At 43.1% G+C, this 21,699-nt stretch overlaps 2 protein-coding genes across 5 annotated transcripts in view; both read right to left on the reverse strand.

The window, feature by feature from the left end:
* Nucleotides 1–20,336, reverse strand: part of LOC123773692 (aminopeptidase N) — a 41,519-nt gene extending 21,183 nt beyond the window's left edge. The window contains exon 1 of one of the 4 annotated variants that reach the window (XM_045767544.2): nt 20,096–20,336. The gene's annotated coding sequence lies outside the window, so the exon portion shown is untranslated. Of the gene's footprint in view, nt 1–6,152; nt 6,243–16,877; nt 17,027–20,095 lie in introns of those variants that run through there. The other 3 variants (XM_045767543.2, XM_069312479.1, XM_045767545.2) reach the window with 3 other exon arrangements.
* Nucleotides 6,974–16,155, reverse strand: LOC138356425 (ATP synthase subunit a-like). Its single transcript, XM_069312569.1, has 2 exons — nt 16,015–16,155; nt 6,974–7,558 (listed from the first exon to the last, which is right to left on the reverse strand). The coding sequence occupies exons 1-2, from the start codon at nt 16,153–16,155 to the stop codon at nt 6,974–6,976; spliced, it is 726 nt and encodes a 241-aa protein (XP_069168670.1).
* Nucleotides 20,337–21,699: the final 1,363 nt, after the last annotated feature.

Here is a 21,699-nt window from a genome sequence, read left to right on the forward strand (position 1 = left end):
TTCATTAGATGCTCATATGAAAGGAGAAAATATAGAGGTATTAATAAGAGAGATGATGAAGGATAAAGCCAGGACATGTCAAAGGAGAATACGGATGAAGGAACAGAAGAAAAGCGAGGAAATAATGTAAGGAGACACGATTACAATCGGTGCACAAGAATAGGCAAGCCAAACAATGGAGATTGCAACACGAGATAACACAAGAAGATAACGAGCATGACCGTTCTATCGAGGTATCCATGTACATAACAGACAAGGGTCTGTTCACTCCTGTAATTTGCCAATGTCATCCTGTAATTTTTTGCACCCGTCATTGTATTTATTAGTCTTGACATCATCGGCAAACATCAACGTGTACGACCTCACTCCTTCCTGTAAGCTATTCACCTTAGTTAGGAACAACAGTGGCCCAAGGCGCAGGCCTTTGTGGACCTCAACTTTGTCACCTTCCTACAGCTCGACATTCTTCGTGACCACAGTCTGATCACCTATTACAGGCACAGGGACTAGAAGGTGGTAGGAGTCTGCACAAACAAAAATAACAAGGGAACCCCTCTCCCCCCTTTTCTATAGATTACAATACAATTGATACCAAAGTACTTTTCCTCATTTATTAGTCTTATTGGTATCTATTTGTCATTTTATTATTTTCACCACTATTCTATCTAGGAATATTCTGGTCATAGATGTATGTAAAATAGTAAGTACTAGCATTAATGAATATGTCGTCAAATCTAGACCAATGTCTTGGAGGTACCCCAAGGCCCACAAAATTAATCCGGCTCTGTCCAGGACCTTTTGGTTTCACAGTGTTTGGAGGAGAGGGCGGCGTGCTTCCTTAACACTAACTGGGAGAGAGGTCTGGGAGGGAGAGAGAGAGAGAGAGAAGAGGGACGTGTCTTGAATGGAGGTAGGGACTGCGCGGTTAGGACGGGGCTGGTGTGCTGGAAACAAATCTACCGTTCAGTTTTGGTCGCCAGTATGAACAAATTCACTGGAAAGTGTATAAAGATGGACGAATAGGTTCATCCTGGGAATCAAACGCATTATGAAGAGATTAAGTAAGCCTCGTTTACACTGTCTAGAAAGAGCATATGGGTGACATGATGGTCATAACAGTACAAGTGGATGGAACAAAGGGGAAGGTTAGTACAGTATATATACACAAAATAGAATACTAAACAATGGATACAAGATAAGCCAAGATTCAAAAAAGACCAGGGTAAATATCTACTTAGTTATCATCATTTCAAAAGTATAAGCATGCATAGACAGCCACAGGGATACAGCACGTATATATTTAATCCAAAACATACTAGCGCTGCCACGCATCGCAATCCTCCCATTACTTTTAAAAACAAAAATATTGACAGTCACACCGGTCAAAGTCCCAAAGGTACTGTAAACACCCCTTTCATAAGGTTTTCTAGGGATACCTAGTGGTACCCACGAGGTTTATCCCTTACTTGGTTTACTTTAGGCTTACCATGAGCTACGGGAAGGGAAAGCTCCCAGAATCCTAATAGGAGTCAGAACCACCCACACCCCCATTCCCTATCATATTAGTGAAACTCCAAGAAAACGATAAAATTGCATCAACAAAAACACAAATTCTAACCAACACCCTTCCTCCTACAGCCAATCCTCGCACGGGGTCCCTTGAATGTCTAGATCCTCTCCACCAGCTCTTCACGAGAGATCTCTACATCCTCATCTGGGAAAAAAAATGATTCCAAACACAGCGAGAGTCACGTCTCAGACACAAGGACAAAAATTGTTTGATACAAACTCACAAAGAACGTCGCATTACGAACGTATGCGTTACCTAAGGCCAAAAATTGATCTAGAAAAATGGAAGCAGCTCACGAAAGCGACGTTACTGACCCGTTTTCTGTTTTGGGTTCCCTGGTAGGTTAGGAGGACATTTAAATTTGACCATTTCCTTGACGGTGGACACACAGTACTGCTCTTGTGCCAGGTAAGTTACGGGCTCACCATAGCCCGTGCTACTTGGAACTTGTTTCGAGTAGCTGAATCTATAACAACAACATTGACGTTGGAAAACCTTAGGACAGGCTGCTGACATACATGGCCGGACACCCTGCGTCGTCAAAAGTACTCTTCTAATAGCCCCTCAAACATTGGAAACAAAAGCACACAACTAAACGTGCAAGCAAACAAAGACACCCGACGTTGTTGTTCTTATAGATTCAGCTACTCGGATCAAGTTCCAAGTAGCACGGGCTATGGTGATCCCGTAACTTACCTGGCACAGGAGCGAGGCAAGAAGCACGGCTATGGTGAGCCTCGTGGACGGGAGATGTCTCCCCCGACACCCGACGCTTGGTGACTGACTATGTAGACAGAACGTCACGTGCTTGTATTAAACAATACATTCCTTACTACCCCCCCCCCCCCCCCTCATCAATTCAGGCATTATGGCTACACGACATCCAACCACCGAGCGAGGAACAAGGAGAGAGAGGGGACGCATTATTTTAGGTATCATACGAACAGGAAACATCCCCATGGCATTACACAACGCTTCATGGTCACCGAGACATCTGCGCCACTTACATCCGCCTTAACAAGCCTCTTCAATGACACTAATTATAGCACCAGTTACTTTGAAGAGAGATCTACATTTCTTCATAAGAGCATCAGTTACCAAGACAAGACAGCCACATCTATACTTTAAAGAAAAAAATACATTCTCGCCACCCCCCCTCACCCTCGGACTTCAAAACAAGCTTCAATGCAGGCTCAGAAAGGCGATGTTTACCAACAGAGAAGATAAACAGTGTTATATAACCGAGCCTCTCACTGCCTCTGATCACTTCCCCAGTTACTTACTGCCTCTAATCACTCTCCAGTTACACAACACCTCTCAACACCCCAGTCTAATCTAAACTACGCCACACATGCCTCACAACATAGCAAACTGACAGTCAAACTAATCATTGATGAAAGTATCCAAGACATGAAAGAATAACGTGGCTGAAGTATGTTGATCAGACCACACTTTTTTTGTATTATTATTTTCTACCACAGACGTGGCCACACATTTACAATGCTAACCAGCATATATACATTTTCTTCTGTCCTCCATGGACAGGGTGAGAGATTTGTCAAACATACAGTTCAAAGATTTATTGAACAACCACAGAAGGTGATCGTAGTGCTTTTAAAATGTTAGGCTCAGCTACATACGACCACACACTAGAAGGTGAAGGGACGACGACGTTTCCGCTTCACAATCGACTCGAGAATGGTCCAGGACGGACCGAAACGTCGTCGTCCCTTCACCTTCTAGTGTGTGGTCTGGTCAACATGCAACAACAACAAGGGGAAGACACCCAGACTTGCAACAACAGCTGGCCGGACATTAATGCCGAAAACGGCATAAAACTCTCCACATTCACCCCTTGCATCATATTCTAACGCACGAGCATCATCTCCTCTTACTGAACACTATATTTTTCACGTTATCGACACCAACGCAAACACTGCGGTTGTTTATAGAATTGAACAACAATCGGCGCAATATTTACCCTAATTCTGTTTAATGATTATGAGCTCCGGTAGGCTATGTGGGTAGCCTAGGGTCTAACGCTTCTAATTAAGCAAAATCGCTGCATATTTTACAGTGGTGATTGAGAGGACGGGGTAACCTCATACACAAGAAAACAACAATTAAAGGCATCAGCAGACGAGGAAATCGACTCGACCATTCTCTGGCTGTTCTCAATCGACTTGAGAATGGTCCAGGACGGACTGAAACGTCGTCGGCCCTTCACTTTCTAGTGTGTGGTCTGGTCAACAATTAAAGGCATCACTTGTTATTTCAACACTTCACAGTGATCAAAACATCACGGACTAGCAGACGTCACACACACCAAGAAACACATCAATCAATTGCAAAAGGTGCAAAGACGTGCAACTAAATGGCTTCCGGAACTGAAATACAAGAGCTATAAAGAGAGGTTAAAGGTGAAGTCCCCATGGCGCAGTGGTAAAGCACTCGCCTGACGCATCGCAAGCGTTTCGGCATGGGTTCGTATCCTGGCTGGAGAGGATTGACTGGGTGCTAATTCTCAACTGTAGCCTCTGTTCACCCAGCAGTGAATGGGTACCTGGTGGTTCGACGATTTGGCGGGTAGTATTTTGGGAAAAATTAAGATTAAATACCTGCCCGAAACGCTATACGTTCAAGAATGTAAGAATTCTTATGTAAATAGAAAATAAACAGTGTTATATATACCAATGCTAGAAGACAGGAGATGATTATGATCACTACATACAAAATAGTAAACAAAATTTGACAAAACTTATCAAAGAAGAAACAAGATGTCACCGACTTCAGCTGAGGAAACAAAGCTGCCGAGAAAAAAATAGAAAGTTCTTTCCCCCCTTCCCCCCCCCCCCCAAGAGTGGTAGACAGTTGGAGCAAGTTCTGCGAGAAAGCTGTGGATACCAAATCCGTTAGAAGTTTCAAAGCGTCATATGACAGTACTGTGAAGACGGGAAACCACGAGTGTAATGAACAAATCCACAAGGGCCGTGACGAGGATTCGAACCTGCCTCCGGGAGCATCCCAGACGCTGCCTTAATCGACTGAGCTACGACATGGTCAAAAAGAGTTGAAATCGAAGTTCTACTGAACTTACTGGATCCTGCAGCCTCTCCGAGACACAAACCAGGGTTTTACACACCTACCCCATGCACTCGAGCCATGTAAATAGGACTAGTGTAATGTAGTGTAGTGGAGTGTAAGTCTCGTTCTTTAACTACACTTTGACAATTACCCCCTCAGCATAAAGCACTCAATATACTAACAAACTACATCCACATCAGCCACAAGCATCTCAAGACAGCACACACTACAAAAGATGACTTGTAAAAGCCTTCGACACTGGCATGACTGAGTGAATACCTTTCGATGATGAATTCGAGGCTAAGCGTCCCCCGCGGCCCGGTCCTCGACCATACCTCCTAAAATACCCGACTAGAGTACAAATTATGCAACAACTTTACCCAAAAAAACAACTCTTAAATTGCCTAGTTTAATTAATCTTAAATTACTACAACACACCGACTACTTCGACCTCAGTGCTGAAGTTCCCCCCCCCCCACCCCTCCCTCAGTGGGCAAAACACGTAATGATAGAGAACTTAACCATATCACGCGCATCATTGACAACTATATAATAATTATATTAATTATAGTATAAAAATAACAAAAACGCGAAAAAAACACATACTAGCAACCAAAACAAACAAAACTACAATGCAACCAACTCAAAAGTCAGATGTGTGTATGTAAACACCTGCCGGCAAGACTTGGCCACCAGCGAGGCTCAACATCAGAGCCGGACCTGCAAACCATTACCATACAAGGAAACTCAAGGCCAACAAACAGACAGATTAACAACACGCCCCACCAAGAATATATGCACCGAGAGGTGTACCCCTCTGTGTTATGTACTTTAGTCCTAGACTATGTCGTGGCTAATGTACACATGCTGGCTGGTCAGTAAGGAATTGTACTGGCCTTTATAACCCTCCAGAGGTTGGTAGGCCTTAATCCCATCATCAAACTATGCCATTCGAAGGCTTAGAAACACAGCTTCTTCAGCGCGAGTGAGACCCGCCTTCACAACCCAATTACATGCACTAACATTATGCCCAAACATGCCTCTACCTGGGTATATGGATCTGATCACGAGTGTGTGGGGAGCTATTGCTAGGCTACCACAGCAAGACCTAGTGATGATGAGGTCTTCAGTCTCAGCCCTCAACCTTCTGAGTGCTTCAATGAAGGAGACCACATACACGCTACCAGTTAAGCAACACGTTACTGTAATACTGTAACATTTCCCCTTGTTCTCTTTCCCCACTATACCCCCAACCAATTTCCGCCTTTGCGCTTACTCAAATTTCTTGTGAGCAGCAATCGGAGGTCTTCACCTCAAGAATCACAGAGCAGCAACTGAAGTAGCAACTATTGGCACTGGCCGGCCGCTCCACAGTCATAACCAGAATACTTTCTCAAAAACACTCTTACTCGGCCTCACCCCCTTCCTTCGACACTCCACCCCCTCCCTCTCTCTCTCAATACAGGAACACAATCCTACCCCCTAAAATAACACACACACGAGCCTTGCCTTCCCTGCTCACACACACAATGTACACTCCCCAAATCCACGTCCACCAAGCTCTATTAATCCTGGCCAGGGCTAGGCTTTAGAGGCAAGGGAAGGACGGGGTAGGGCAGGATGAAGGGGGGGGGGAGGAAGGACGAGGAGGGGCAAGAACCGGTTACAAAAAGCAGAATTTTCCTAGTACAGTTTTTGTTCACACTGTTTCTGGAACTCACCTTTTCCACTCTTTGGGAGCCGGTAAGTTAATCTGTTCATTTGTGAGTTATTTATATCTACTTCGTAAATCTGTTTTGTGTTCATTTCTCTCGTTATCGCCGTTTCTTGCCCTCGCTGCCACTTTCTTAAATTTAGTAATACTGTCCCTTCTCTGCCAATCACTAGAGACAAAATTATTAGGCCTAGCACGATCCCCTAGGCTAACATCTATTTAACTTCCCGGGGTACCTATTTACTGCTAGGTGAACGGAGGCATAAGCCGAAAGGAAATTGCTCAAACGCTTGTGTTCTACTGTGGGATTCGAACCTAGGATCTTTCAATTGAACTCTGACGCGCGCGCGTGAGAGAGTGCACGTAAGAGAATGCTCAAACGCCCCCCCCCCCAATACTCGCGCGCACTCACACTGAGAATTAGGGGGGGGGTATGAACCGAGATGGTGGGGGGGAGAACTAATGAAGGAAGGAGGGGGTTTCCAGGTCAGGTTTCTTAGAACACAATGGGAAAATTTGTCCTTTGAAATATCTCTTAAATTATGGAATACACAAGTGATTGCAAGGACGCCGAGAACACATTTGACCCCTCCCCTCCATATGACTTAGAGGCACAAGACGTAGCGTATGACGTAGAGGCACAAGACGTTGCGTATGACGTAGAGGCACAAGACGTAGCGTATGACGTAGAGGCACAAGACGTAGCGTATGACGTAGAGGCACAAGACGTAGCGTATGACGTAGAGGCACAAGACGTAGCGTATGACGTAGAGGCACAAGACGTAGCGTATGACGTAGAGGCACAAGACGTTGCGTATGACGTAGAGGCACAAGACGTTGCGTATGACGTAGAGGCACAAGACGTTGCGTATGACGTAGAGGCACAAGACGTTGCGTATGACGTAGAGGCACAAGACGTAGCGTATGACGTAGAGGCACAAGACGTAGCGTATGACGTAGAGGCACAAGACGTAGCGTATGACGTAGAGGCACAAGACGTAGCGTATGACGTAGAGGCACAAGACGTAGCGTATGACGTAGAGGCACAAGACGTAGCTTATGACGTAGAGGCACAAGACGTTGCGTATGACGTAGAGGCACAAGACGTAGCGTATGACGTAGAGGCACAAGACGTAGCGTATGACGTAGAGGCACAAGACGTAGCGTATGACGTAGAGGCACAAGGCTACCTAATGGGATGGCTGGATACAAAGAGGGGCAAGAGGTCATGGTAAACCAATAGAGTAAATCAGAGAAACTGCTATTTTAAGAGAAAATGAATGTGCAAGAAACAGAAAACCAGTGAAGCAATTTGGAAGTGATGCATCATTCAAAGCCTATCCAAAATTCCTGCACAGCCACACAAGGTCAACTCTGCGAATAAACAGGTAATCAGAAAATTTAGACAAAAACCAAGTATGCAAAATACTAAACTAGAGATTCCATGGAGTATTTAGATGTGACAGTAAAATTCAAGTAAAGAATTTTACCAGTGAGTGAGCAAAATAAAGGTGTCAATGATGTTTGCGTAGCCTTCAGGAGAAAGTCATAAGTGCTACCTCCTCGTTGTGTTCCCTGGGGCACGCCAACCATTCAAGCAACACAATAATTGTTGATAATCTGGGGCCAGATTCACAAAGCAGTTACGCAAGCACTTGCGAACCTGTCCATCTTTCCTCAATCTTTTGGCGGCTTTGTTTACAATTATTAAACGGTTAATGAGCTCCGAAGCACCAGGAGGCTGTTTATAACAATATCAACAGTTGATTGGGAAGTTTTCATGCTTGTAAACTGTTTAATAAACGTAACCAAAGCCGTCAATGATTGAGGAAAGATGTACACGTTCGTAAGTACTTGCGTAACTGCTTCGTGAATCTGGACTGTTGTTGTTATAGATTCAGCTACTCGGAACAATTTCCAAGTAGCACGGGCTATGGTGAGCCCGTAACTTACCTGGCACAGAAGTGGGGCAAGTAGCACGGGCTATGGTGAGCCGTAGTGGACTTACCTGGCACAGGAGCGGTCCTGTCCAATCTGGGCCCTGAATAACAATAATATATTCTGTAGTCGCTATACGTAACCACCCTGAGACTACCACCACCACCACACACCTACACTGAGCCAGGTGAGGTGGTCAAAGTAATTCTAATGAGAAAACACTCTTTTTAGACTCTGCTACTCTTAACAAAAAGTTCCAAGTAGCATTTGGAACTATGGTGAGCCCGTAGTGGACTTACCTGGCACAGGAGCGGGGCTGTAACCAAGAAAACAGTAAGCCAATACGACTATATAACACTTGGAAGGGATACAAGGATAAGGATCAGGTCAAGGATAGTTTCCAAACATATAAACAGCTTATTAATAAGCTCAAGGGAAAACAGGAAAATCGTCTTGTTGGCAGTCTTGCAAGAAACGGACCGTATGACGTCAATAGGAAAAGTGTTTACATTTTATGAACCTGTGGATAGCGACGGTTTATATTAAGTTAGATCGAGGCCGGCAATGCGAGGCTAAAAAGACTTTTTTTAGAGGCATGTCTAGCGAGGTTTCAATAGCATAGGACTCTTTCCCCAACTACTTGGGCTGGACGACAGAGCGACGGTCTCGCTTCATGCAGGTCGGCGTTCAATCCCCGACCGTCCAAGTGGTTGGGTACTATTCTTCCCCCCCCCCCCCGTCCCATCCCAAATTCTTATCCTAACCCCTTCCCGGTACTATATAGTCGAATTGACTTTGCGTTTTCCCTGATAATTCCCACCCCTTCCCCATAGGAACATATGGGCGAGGCAGGATAACACAAGGACCGTCTTTCCCAGACACACACACAGCCGAGGCAAGATTACCATTTTGTGTTTTCATAAATCACAAAGGCGAGGAGCAAGACTGGGTACTTATACCTTATACTTATAAGGCAAGGTGGCTGCTCCTGTCACGGTCAATCAAATGGAAACCCTTCATCCCCCACACTGCCCGACGGCTGGCACAATGTGTTACATTGTAAGCGTCCAACAACATTACAAAAAGAGAAGAATTAAATGCGCATGCACACCGAGAACCCTTGTATAGCTCTGGCCAAAAGATAACATAAAACCTATTGGCAAAATGTTCTAGATACCTGGGTATAAATCTTTCTGTAAATATCGCATCCAGAAAAAAAGTTGCAGTGGAAAATACAGCATCAAGACTATATACGGTCAGTCACGCAGCTACTAAAGTGTCTTGTGAGCCTCTTGTTGAATCACTTTTGATATAAAACATTATCGATACGCATTTGTGTAAATGATTGTATATGTACATGTGTATATAACATTAACAATTGTGTAACACGGTTCAATAGATTGTCACTTAGCTAAACGAACTATGGGGTTCAGTTCCTGAACCGATTATGTGCCTCTGTAACCCTTTCCACCACCGCCCACCGAATGGGTATGGGGTGAATAATAAAGAAAAATTGAATTAAAGGTTATTTTTCCTCATACGTTGTCTTCGCCTTACAATAATGTTACCATTTTTAATAAATCAAAATAATTGGGAAGAGTAGAACACTGCAATCTTATGACGAATTGAAGTAAATTATAATAGGCTATAAAAACAATTTTATAGGATTAAGGAGAACTTTAACTGTGTCGTATAATTTTTTTTATATACATAACTGCTTCTCATGACAGACTAATTAATCCGCCATGTGGGATAACAAATTTCAAAAGGTGTAGCCATGACAGCTGGATTTACATTAAACATCAGTCGGTATCGAAAACACTTGTGGCGAAATGAATTTCGAGGACGGTAAATTGGACAAGATAAATAGACAGTAGTAATGTTAATTTGTTCACATTCAATAACACTCGAGGGATTATGTCCAAAAATAAAATGCTGGCTATGGATAAATTTCAACAAGATAAAATAATAATAAGAAAACAAATAAGATTAACGTAGACCTCTAAGCAGCTGACAGAACTTTTAGGACGAGAAATTAGTTCTTAAGAGATGTAATCAGTCACCTGAACGACCCTGGTGCCTCAAGGCTCATTACGTCTCCACTCTCTTAAGAGCAGGAAAATCTCACGCAATTAGGATTAAAAAAAAAACATTAAAATCCTCATATACATTTGATGACTGGGAGGGATGGGTGTAAGGCAGGCGAGAGAACAAAATGCTATGAATATCGTAGGTCATCACTATTTCGAGACCTGGGAGTTTTTTTTTCCTTTTAGAAGAAAATATAACTATTTTTTGTCTGGCACAGGCAACCTGTGTATGTTTGGATTATATCAAGGTCACCACCCCCCCTCCCCGACGCAACCCTACAACAGTTTACTAACTCCCGGGCTGAAATGTATATGTTTATCTCTCAGAATGTTTGGTAATACGTTTATTGTTTGTGATGTGTGTATATGTATGTATTAACACGATGTACTGAACGGGGTGAGAATAGCTTGAGCTACCTCATCCCTTTGTGTGTATTTTACGTCGATAAACTATTTACTGCGAGGTGAACAGAGGCTTTGGGTGAAAGGAAATGTGGCCAACTATTTCTGTCCAGGCCGAAATTCGAACCCGGGATTCCCGATTGCGAGTCGAGAACAAACCCCAACAGGCTACAGTAATGTTAAAACAAGAATGCGAAATTTATAGAACGCCAAATACAGAGGCAAACGAAGAAATCCTTCAGAAAGTGGGCATTAGTGGTCATTTTAAATACACAAACACTATCAAACTGCGAGTAGCCATACCAACATTACTGGGCTACACTATTATTAGAAATCTATTACAAAACAGTAAACCAAACTGACTAACACTTGGTCAGATCGAATAATTAACCAAACACATTTGAAAACAAGCTTTATTTGGTGTTGGGCTTCAGGCTTATCAACCTCTCAAGGATTAATGCCACCAGAATAGGAATAGCCTACTAACCATATACATTAGTCCTGAACAGTGTTCAAGAATAAAATAAACTTTCAGTGTATATACACACAGAAAATGGGTACACCTTTGCGTATAAACTAGAGTCTGAACAAATACCATCGTTAAGAAACCAACTCTGAAGAAAAAAATCAAAGAAATTGATTTAGCGCTGAAGAAATTCAAAAAGATAACCTACAAATTCATTTCACTTCAGGAAGAGAATCTGAGAGACTCCACTACACATATATAATAAATATATATATATGCAAGGAACTTAAAAGATGTAATACAACCGGGATGTTGGCACAATACAGGTTCGAGAAATGGCTGTACAAGTGTGTATATATAATATATATAATCTAGATGGGGAACTAGGCTGTGCCCGAGTTTCTCCTTCCCACCCTCCATCTTTCTTTCCCTCTCCTCCCCTTTTCGGAAAATGTAATATTATGAAGCACCGAAAGCTTATTGAAACTACGTAAAACGCCTTTTATTTCGGACCTCGCGAAAACCAGATGCCGATATTTCTAAAAAGGTGGTACTGGAGCCGACCCCTAACTGGCCTGTGATTTCCCCCTCCCTCCCCTGTGTCATCTTGGAAAGTTGTGAGAGGGGTCAGCCTTTAGTATCTGGTCTCCTACTTCGAACAAATCTTCTACTCTATATAGATTAGTGAGATTGTAACATTAAAATGTTTAGAAAGAGTAATGATTCCTCACTGATGGAAATGAGCGTATAGTTGTGTTAACTCCTGTTAACTGCAGCAGCAACCACCCCACGACTCATCGTCCCTGTAAACCACACACACCTTCCATACAAATCACTCACGAATACACAGTCAATCTGCCCGAGAATGTATGTAGGCTAAGACTAAAGGTGGCAACACCCTGTATACATTATAAGAACGAAAAAAAATGGTAAAACAAATTCCTTTCACTTTGGCCTGAGTAAGCTTGTGGAACCTGATCAAGTGGCCTGGATCAGACAAGGACACTTGTCAACCCTCCAGGGTCAAGGCGGAGAGCGCTTTCTAGCTCAGTTGGCCCTCTACCCTCCCTGGGTACGAGGGCCCGGCCTTGACTCCGTGGAGTGGTCCTGACACGAGCACACCCACACAAGAGAGAGTTGTACTTTCCTATCAGTGTGTGTAATTCTATCAAAGAATTTTAAGTTGGTCAAAGAACCTTGGATTGCCTACAAGCAACTTGAGAACAATAGACGAAGTACTTAAACAAAACTTTGTAGACACGAGAAGATGAAATCGACACTATAGCGGTTCCATCTATCATACTAACATACAAAACGAACCACACGTCTATGGATCATCCAGTACAATCACCTTCTGTGGTTGTTCAATAAATCTCTGAACTGCATGTTTGACAAATCTCTCACCCTGTCCATGGAGGACAGAAGAAAATGTATATATGCTGCTTAGCATTGGAAATGTGTGGCCACGTCTGTGGTAGAAAATAATAATAATAAATACAAATCAGCAATCTCCTAGATTACGGCCATGATTTGAGGAAGAAAACTGAGGAGTCACATGATACATGGGATGTGTCCGACCTCGTCTGTCTCCTAGGTGTTGGTGACCGATTATTACATTTGCTGGTTGCAAGATATTTTTGCTTGACCACGTCCTGGGACACACAGAGAGAGGCTGGGAACCATGCACTTGGGTCCGTGTCTTTAAACTCCTGCAGCTTATTTTAGCAATAAGATTATATACCAGACCTTCACCTACTTTCCATATATAGCTCCGAGACACACACTTAAGAGTCCACAGCCTCAGATGTCGAAATGCATTGTTTATAAAGGTCTTCGTATTGTTTTCTTACTAGTATCTCTCGTGGAAAGTTTTCATAATCAAATGTAACATTTGATCGAAAAAAATGTAGTTGTGGTCTAGCATCTTTGAAGGCATCCTAGCAATCTTCAATTTAACAATTTAAAACTATGCTGTAGCAGCAATATGAATGCCAAAACATTCAAAATTAGCGAATATTGTAATTGTTAAATATTTAATTATTACATGTGTGAAAATATAACTTGTGGTAAATGTGATTGTACAAATCTGTGATGCAGAGCGCTCGTGTTCCGTATGTTGTGTGGTGGAACCGCGCACTAACATCGCTGCTCAACACCTCACTGCATTACCCAGATTATGGAAAAGTGAATATAACTCGTCAGTAAAGATGTTATAATACAAATTTGTCCTCTTTAGTTTGAGTTACTCGGCTGACATTTATTAGCACAAAATACTTCATATGCATTTATGAATGTTATTTTGTTAAAGGATCGAAGAGGCCAAAGTAGAGTTGATTTCATATAAATGTTTCATATAGTGTTAGTTACATATAAAAAAAAAATACAAATCTTCACAGGTTATTGCTCCTGTTTTCACAGCAGCTGTAGACGCCAGTGGGGCAAATGTGTGAACTGAAACATTATTTCGTGGTTAAAAAAAATAAACCATCCGGTTCATCATGATTACGGGCCGGAGTATTGTGTAGAGCCAGCGAGGTGGTCCGGGTCTGGCTCCTCCCTCATTGTTAAGTCTCATCATGTCGAGGGTTCCAAGGTTACGTCTATACGAAGCAAGTCAATTAGTAACAGACCATCTGATCCAATCGAGACTTAATGCGATGGCTTAGGCTCAGTGAAGCACAATGCCCAGGAACAGATTCAAAGAAAAATATTAATTCATATTTACAAATTAATAACAATTTACAGCTTTTAATTACTTCTGATCAGATGGTCACATAACACGGGCGTTTCCACCTCATTGACTGAAATCGTTGGAAAACTATTCTAAAACTTTGGTTACACGTTGAACATAGCTAAGCAATATTTATGTACTTTTCAGATTCAGGATTGTCATTTCTTTACACAGGTGGTTACAGGATCATACGACTTCCGACTACTGTTAGCAGGCTGCGAGCTTTCCCTTCCCACAGTTCATGGCAAGATTTGCCCCCACTAATTTTCCTTGGAACACGACCCGCCACTCTGTTAAGAAGCAGGTACCCAATTATTGATGGGTGATAACTCACCCCACTTATTCACTCTTCTCTCCCACTTGTCGAATTTCTAAATGTGGTCGGGGACATCTTTTTCCTCCGCCTTTGTAACACACTGCAAGCCAATCACGGCTACCACACAGTTTCCAAAATAGGACGAATTTAGGTCATTTATTATGACGAATAAATGTTAAATGTTAAGCAGACTATCTTAATATACGCATAGACCAACCACAAGTCTTCATGAGCTATACTGACGAGTTTGTTACACTGATGCTAACCTGGTTCCCACGCGTTATGTTGAAGCTCCGCACGCAGGGATGGGTTCCCGCTCCGTCACCTCGAGGTCCACCCCCTTCCTCCAGGCCACCACATAATTCCCGTAACAGGTACAGCCTGTACCTCCACCACGCCCCCTTCCCCCGGTACCACCTTTAGCCCCTTCACACGTCAAGCAGACGTGTGAAGGGGCCCCACAGTCTCCCAGGTGGCCCAGACTGTGGGCCACCTAGGAGACCACCCAGCTAGGTGTAGCATCACCTCCCAGACTGTGGGCCACCTAGGAGACCATCCAGCTAGGTGTAGCATCACCTCCCAGACTGTGGGCCACCTGGAGACCATCCAGCTAGGTATAGCTTCACCTCCCAAACTGTGGGCCACCTAGGAGACCATCCAGCTAGGTGTAGCATCACCTCCCAGACCGTGGGCCACCTAGGAGACCATCCAGCTAGGTGTAGCATCACCTCCCAGACTGTGGGCCACCTGGGAGACCATCCAGCTAGGTGTAGCATCACCTCCCAGACTGTGGGCCACCTAGGAGACCATCCAGCTAGGTGTAGCATCACCTCCCAGACTGTGGGCCACCTAGGAGACCACCCAGCTAGGTGTAGCATCACCTCCCAGACTGTGGGCCACCTGGGAGACCATCCAGCTAGGTGTAGCATCACCTCCCAGACTGTGGGCCACCTAGGAGACCATCCAGCTAGGTGTAGCATTACCTCCCAGACTGTGGGCCACCTAGGAGACCATCCAGCTAGGTGTAGCATCACCTCCCATCCAGCAGGGTGTGGTATCACTCGCAATAGAGTGGCCCGCCTGGACAGGTTCCGAGTTTGCCTTGTTGCTCGTGTATCATGCAAGCAGACAACAGCGGCCAGCCAGCCTCCCCATCCTCTCCTGCAGGTAACTGTGCTTCAGCGGTCTATTATTTCCACCGCTATACCCCCAAGAGTATGTAACCATATTTCCCCACGTTATATGTATACAGTTATATATATATATATATATATATATATATATATATATATATATATATATATATATATATATATATATATATATATATATATATATATATATATATATATATATATATATATATATATATATATATAATGAGCTACCGCGCTTTTACCCGTAATTATTTTACGACAATGAATTGTATAGGTAAATGACAGCACATGGCGTGTTTACAATAATCTCATTACCACAAGCAACGCTTTTTTTATCCTTTCGACGTAAAGCAAAAATAACACGATTAACAGCCTAATAATACTAAAAAAGTTTGACAGTCACTACAAAACCATCCAGTCTGGTCAAGTCAGTCACACATTTAGTTTACCACATCAACATCCTTAGAGTAGAGTAGGCTTGTATCCCTATATCTTCATTAATGTCTTAACAGGCTCACTCACACACACAGTGTGTTCAGTTCCTACCCTCGCAAGACGAAGCGTGTGAGCTTCAGCCTCACCGGCGTACAGTCCGCGGTTCGAGTCTCCTACAGCCCATGAGAATGGGAAGGTAGGCTCACTAAAGTTGCGATGCCAGAAGTCGACATTATCAGTATGCTGCCACATTTATCGTGATAGATGTCACAGTAATGCATGTCAGACCTTCCTCGCCGGGTTTCACAAACCCCTAACCTACCGGAGAGAGGCGTTACAACCTTCCTATTTGGCCCACAATGTTCCTCTGCAACTTTTGCGGGCTAAGTAACGTAAGATGTGTCATACTGGTTGTGTAAGGAGCTCCTCATGCTCTCCTCAGTATAATTACTACGCTTCACTTAAATTCTTCAATCACTTTCAAGAGAAACTATCAGCGAACAGTTAGCGTCGAAACCTGTGGCCATTGACTCGAGATAATTGGGACTATCAAAACTTCCGGCTGATAAAAAGTACAACTTCTTAATGTACCTTAACAAAATCGCACATTGATTCAAATCGCACGTGAATGTAACATTTTTAAAACAAATTAATCGTACAATTCATTGATATCCGATGCACCTCGTACATAGTACACAGCACTGTGCAAGCGTCCAGTGGGACTATTTAACATGTACACATACACACATATGGAATGCATTAGGCAGTGATGTGGTGGAGGCTGACTCCATACACAGTTTCAAATGTAGATATGATAGAGCCCAATAGGCTAAGGAACCTGTACACCTGTTGATTGACGGTTGAGAGGCGGGACCAAAGAGCCAGAGCGCAACCCCCGCAAGCACAAATTATACACACCAGAAGGCCTATTGGGCCACACGAGGCACACACACCAGCAGGAAAACACTCCTCACCTTGTTGGCGACTTCGCAGCACCACCAGCGGAGGACTGACTGACACACACACACACTGTACCCTCCACCTGGCCTCCACCGACCCTCATCACAGCTGCCAACTATTCTTTAAGTACTCAGTTTATATATAACACTCGGTATTTGACTCCACCTGGCTTTTGAAATGGATTATTGCTGCCTAAATAACGCCGTATTTAATATAATAGAACACCAAGTTTGAGCACAGAGAGCCGGTTTGTGGCATGTAGCGAGAGTGGTAATGTGGACGCCCGCGGCGCTTGCATTACCTGTTTGTTCCCAGGTATACAATTTCACACACACCCAAGACATATTGCCTCCACATTCTCTGATATTTTGTTTAAACTAGAAAAAGTGCATACTCATATGTACTATATATATATTTATATATTATATGTATTTACTATATATTATATATATACCTGTACATATTTTATGTGTATTATTTTTTTACCTCCACGCAGGGAGTTTTTTGTCATGTTCGAGGTTAGAATGACTATGCAACATGGGTATGTGCAAATAACTTTCTCAAGCCTCAGGTAATTTACAGCTCTCAACAATAACCTAATGAGTTTGCAGAAACGACTTCGAGTACTAGGAGAGGACTCGTGGGTGGTAGAAAAACGTTATTGAAGAGGAAAAAACAAGAAACACCTTCACATGGAGAAGTGATGACCGCGCCTGACCAAGATGTGTGCAGACCAAGCCCTGGCTCATACTGACACAAACATGCGTGTATGCACACGTGTTAAAAACGAACACACACACACATACCCACAAGTGCACCCCACAAGTGCTAGGAGACCAAAACGGTCAGTAGTTTCAAAGCGTTATTCGACAAAGAGTGCTGGGAAGACGGGACACCACCAGCGTAGCTTTTATCCTATAACTACACTATAGTAATTACACTTAGGGAATTACACCCACAAGCTCACACAAGCAAGAGTACACCTACAAGCAACACACGTACATTCAGAGATTCCGAGTGCTCACCTCGTCTTAATTCAAGTCTGGAGCTCATCATTTTTTTAAATAATGTACAGTGGAACCAAGCCTTCAGTTGAGCAACTCGACCACCTCGACACAACCGCTTGTGCAATGGTTACAGAGGTAATTATCTGAGTGTTATTGTCTAGTATGTCGCTAAGGTTTATAAGGTTTTAAGGAATGCATTTAACAATTTAAACTAAAATTGCATAAAACAACAGTTTCATGTTATTTTATGCAGTTTTATGTAAGATGCAGTTTAGTAATAATTTAGTAGGCTTCTGTGAATATATTTGCATTTTGAATATTAGTTTCTTTAACATATATACTGTTTTAGATGTACTTTATGATAGTGTTATGACATGACATATGTCAACCAGCTTAATTCTTTATTTACTGTCACAGTGGCGGATGATTGTTATTCCCAAATGTCCGACATGTTGATGTTTATATTCCCAAGATAGTAAGGTTTCGAAAACTCTTGATTATAAACAGCAAGAAAACTACGCCTTTGATAATTAGTCATAGCATGTCTCTTGCATCATATCGTAGGTGGTATCGTAGATAGGTTCTAGCCCAATCTTGCATATCCTACCCTAAGGTAGGATATGTAAGATTGGGCTAGGTTAGGTTAGCCTAAAATAAACAAGGCTATATAGGATTAGATTATTTAAGGCTAGGTTAGGCAAGGGTAGGTTAAATTAGATTAAGTAAGGATAGGTTAGGTTAGGTTTGATTAAGCTAGGATACTGAATTCGTAAAAATACAGTCGAATAACAATTGTATACTAAGAAATTAAATCCAGAGCTATTAACAATGTTTAGTAAAAAAGGTTAGGGTAATATAGGAAAAAAAACTGTATATCGTTCCAAAAAAAAAAAACGAGTAAAAATTAAATTACGGGTCTTACTCTTCAGTCATACAGAATATGGTAAATCATATCGTATTTTGACGTATAAATTCCCAACGTCAAGGTAACATGTACTAAAAATCATAGCGGCTCGCAAAATTTACGCTGTCTCGTTTTCTATTCTTGGGTCATCAGTTCAGTTAGGTTTTGGCAATTTAGTACATCATTTTAGTAACGTTGTAAAAGCTCGAGAGAACGGGCTGGAAATATACCATCCTCCAAAGATAGAAGATATGTAAATCAATCAATCACTCAATATGAACAAATCCACAAGGGCCGTGACGAGGATTCGAACCTGCGTCCGGGAGCATCCCAGACACTTGTGCCCTTGTGGATTTGTTCATTTGATGAATCACGTTAGTGTGATCTCTGTGTGTAATCACTCAATATCTTTATTCAGAAATAATTTTAATTATGATTGAGTTTGCAAAACTTTAGAATAACTTGATAATGGTCCACGACGTACGGAAGTAACGTCATTTGCTCTATTTTCAGATTTGTGGGTTGGGTGTCCGCCGGTAAAACCAAAGCAACGACTGGAACAATCAAGATCATGAGACCGACATTGAGGATTAAAAAACCGTAAAGGAGAAATCGATGATAGGCTTCAGACTCAGACAGTTCCATACTGGAGTCTGGGACAAGATGCAGAACAATGGAACCCGGCGGAAGTCTCAAAGATTGGAATGATAGTCAATTGCCACAAGGTGATGTTCAAGGTTCTCAGTGGACCTAGACAGAGTAACGTGCAATAAGCTCTGAAGAGCGTCAGTATCAACTTCAAGATAAGTTACAACTTAAGCAATCAGTACAGAAAAGCACCTGTAAGCAATAAAAATATTGGAAAATAAGTAATACATTCCGGATCAAGAATTTAAATTAGTCAATCTCGTAACAAAGACAATCCTCTTAGGGCACACACTTTGGATTAGTCACTGAGTGCAGTAGAAGAATTACCGCACACTAGGAAAAACTTGTACTCTATGCACCGATTTCCTCTTACATTGGAAGGGAAAACGGCCACCACGAGTAAAGGTTAGACAGTCGGAAAGTTTCAGACATCAGGCATTAAGCAGAAACTAAGTGTCACAGGTTCGGGCACGTGAATGCCAAATGCTCCCCAGAAAAAAAATTGTGGTGCGTTCCAAAAAATACCCGACGTCACACTGCTGAGAAAAAGTCAAGAAAGGAGAAACGGTGGACGTGTCAAGCCCAAATTGCTCGTAAGAACGGGATCACGCCTAGCCCAACACAATATACTAACTTCGAGAGGAGAGAAAGCCGAAATAGCAGCAATACATACCTGCGTTTAACCAGAAAACTTGTGATACTTCTGACTTCACCGCCACAAGGTGTGAAGGTGATGTAATCCCATGGCACTTCACCGAGGGAGGCGATGCAGGCCCGCAACACTTCAGAGAATACTGATGGGGGGTGATAGAGAGTCCCGATACACTTCAGGGAGCATCAAGGAAGGTGATGCAGGGCCGTGACACCTCAGAGAACACCGAGGGAGGCGATGCAGGGCCGCGACTAACCACTGTATGAAGTACACACGCTCTAGCCTTGTGGCCAGCATACACTAAATAATTGTCACGACCTGACGCGTTCTCCCCTGCACTCCGGCATTCACATCGCATAAGGTCATCTTTCCTTCACAAGTTTGTCATTATCAAACAAACACATGTAAATATTGTCATCTAGGAACACTAACCGTGTAACACGACTGTTATTTTCCACCTTCCACGCAACAGCAGGGAGCAGCAGGTGTTGCATGAAACACCTGCTCGACCTTCCTCTGGGAGGGTCGAGGGAGGGGAAGTTGTCGGAAGGGGAGGAGGGACGAGAAAGGAGAGAGGGAGTTGGTATATTGTCAGGGAAGGTTCGGGATTGGAACAGGTGCTGCTAGGTGGGAGGGGTGTGGGAGTAGGGGAATTAGGGTGGAGGGATGATAAGAGTGAACGCTGCTGCAAGTGTCTTGGTAAATCAGGTGTGAGGGATTAGGGATTGATTGATTGATGAAGATTAAGCGACCCAAAAGGTGGCACGGGCATGAATAGCCCTAGGTGGTGGCCTTTTTGAGCCGTTACCAGTATCAAGAGCTGATACTGGAGATCTATGGAGGTGTGACTGCACCCTGCGTGACGGGAGATGTCTCCCGTGAGGGATTGGGGGAAAGGGACGGTATTTTGGGTTGTAGGGAGAGGGCAAGATAATGCAACCCGTTCTCCTGAATAGTATATCGCATTTTGACGTATAATTTCCCTAGAGCCAAACACTGATGTACTAAAATTGGTAGCAGCACAGGCAGAAGTGGCGATGAGAGGTATAATGTATGAGGGAAGCCAAACCATGCAACACTACATGTGTGTGAGTCAAAACACCCATTTCACTTATGGTAAAAGGAGAAATGCTTGGAGTGATTCTGTGCACATGCGGCTCGATCAGGCTTGGGTACAAATATTACTGGGAATATGGGATAGGTGCTGTAAACTATGTGGTATGTTAAGGTCTCACACACTCACCCATTATGTTCTTGATTGTCCGTTGATTAATGTATATAGAAACACTGAGATAAGGACTGTTCCTGAACAAATGCAGTCTCCGTGGTGTAGTGGTAAGACACTCGCCTGGCGTTCCGCGAGCGCTATGTCATGGGTTCGTATCCTGGCCGGGGAGGATTTACTGGGCACAATTCCTTAACTGTAGCCTCTGTTTAACGCAACAGTAAAATGTGTACTTGGATGAAAAAACGATTCTTCGCGGCAGGGGATCGTATTCCAGGGACCATAGGATTAAGGACTTGCCCGAAACGCTACGCGTACTAGTGGCTGTACAAGAATGTAACAACTCTTGTATATATCTCAAAAGAAAAAAAAAATAGCCTGGATGTGTCATAACGGAAAG

The sequence above is a fragment of the Procambarus clarkii genome, chromosome 72 (assembly GCF_040958095.1).
Source record: "Procambarus clarkii isolate CNS0578487 chromosome 72, FALCON_Pclarkii_2.0, whole genome shotgun sequence".
In the NCBI taxonomy this organism is placed as follows: Eukaryota; Metazoa; Arthropoda; class Malacostraca; order Decapoda; family Cambaridae; genus Procambarus; species Procambarus clarkii.

Bases quoted from the DNA above. Each gene is read 5' to 3' on its own strand.
- LOC138356425 (XM_069312569.1), bottom strand. From the start codon at position 16,155: ATGTGGCAGCATACTGATAATGTCGACTTCTGGCATCGCAACTTTAGT. The intron at 7,559-16,014 runs GTAGGAACTGAA...CCATCCCATTAG, and splicing joins ACACGCTTCGTCTTGCGAGG to GTAGCCTTGTGCCTCTACGT.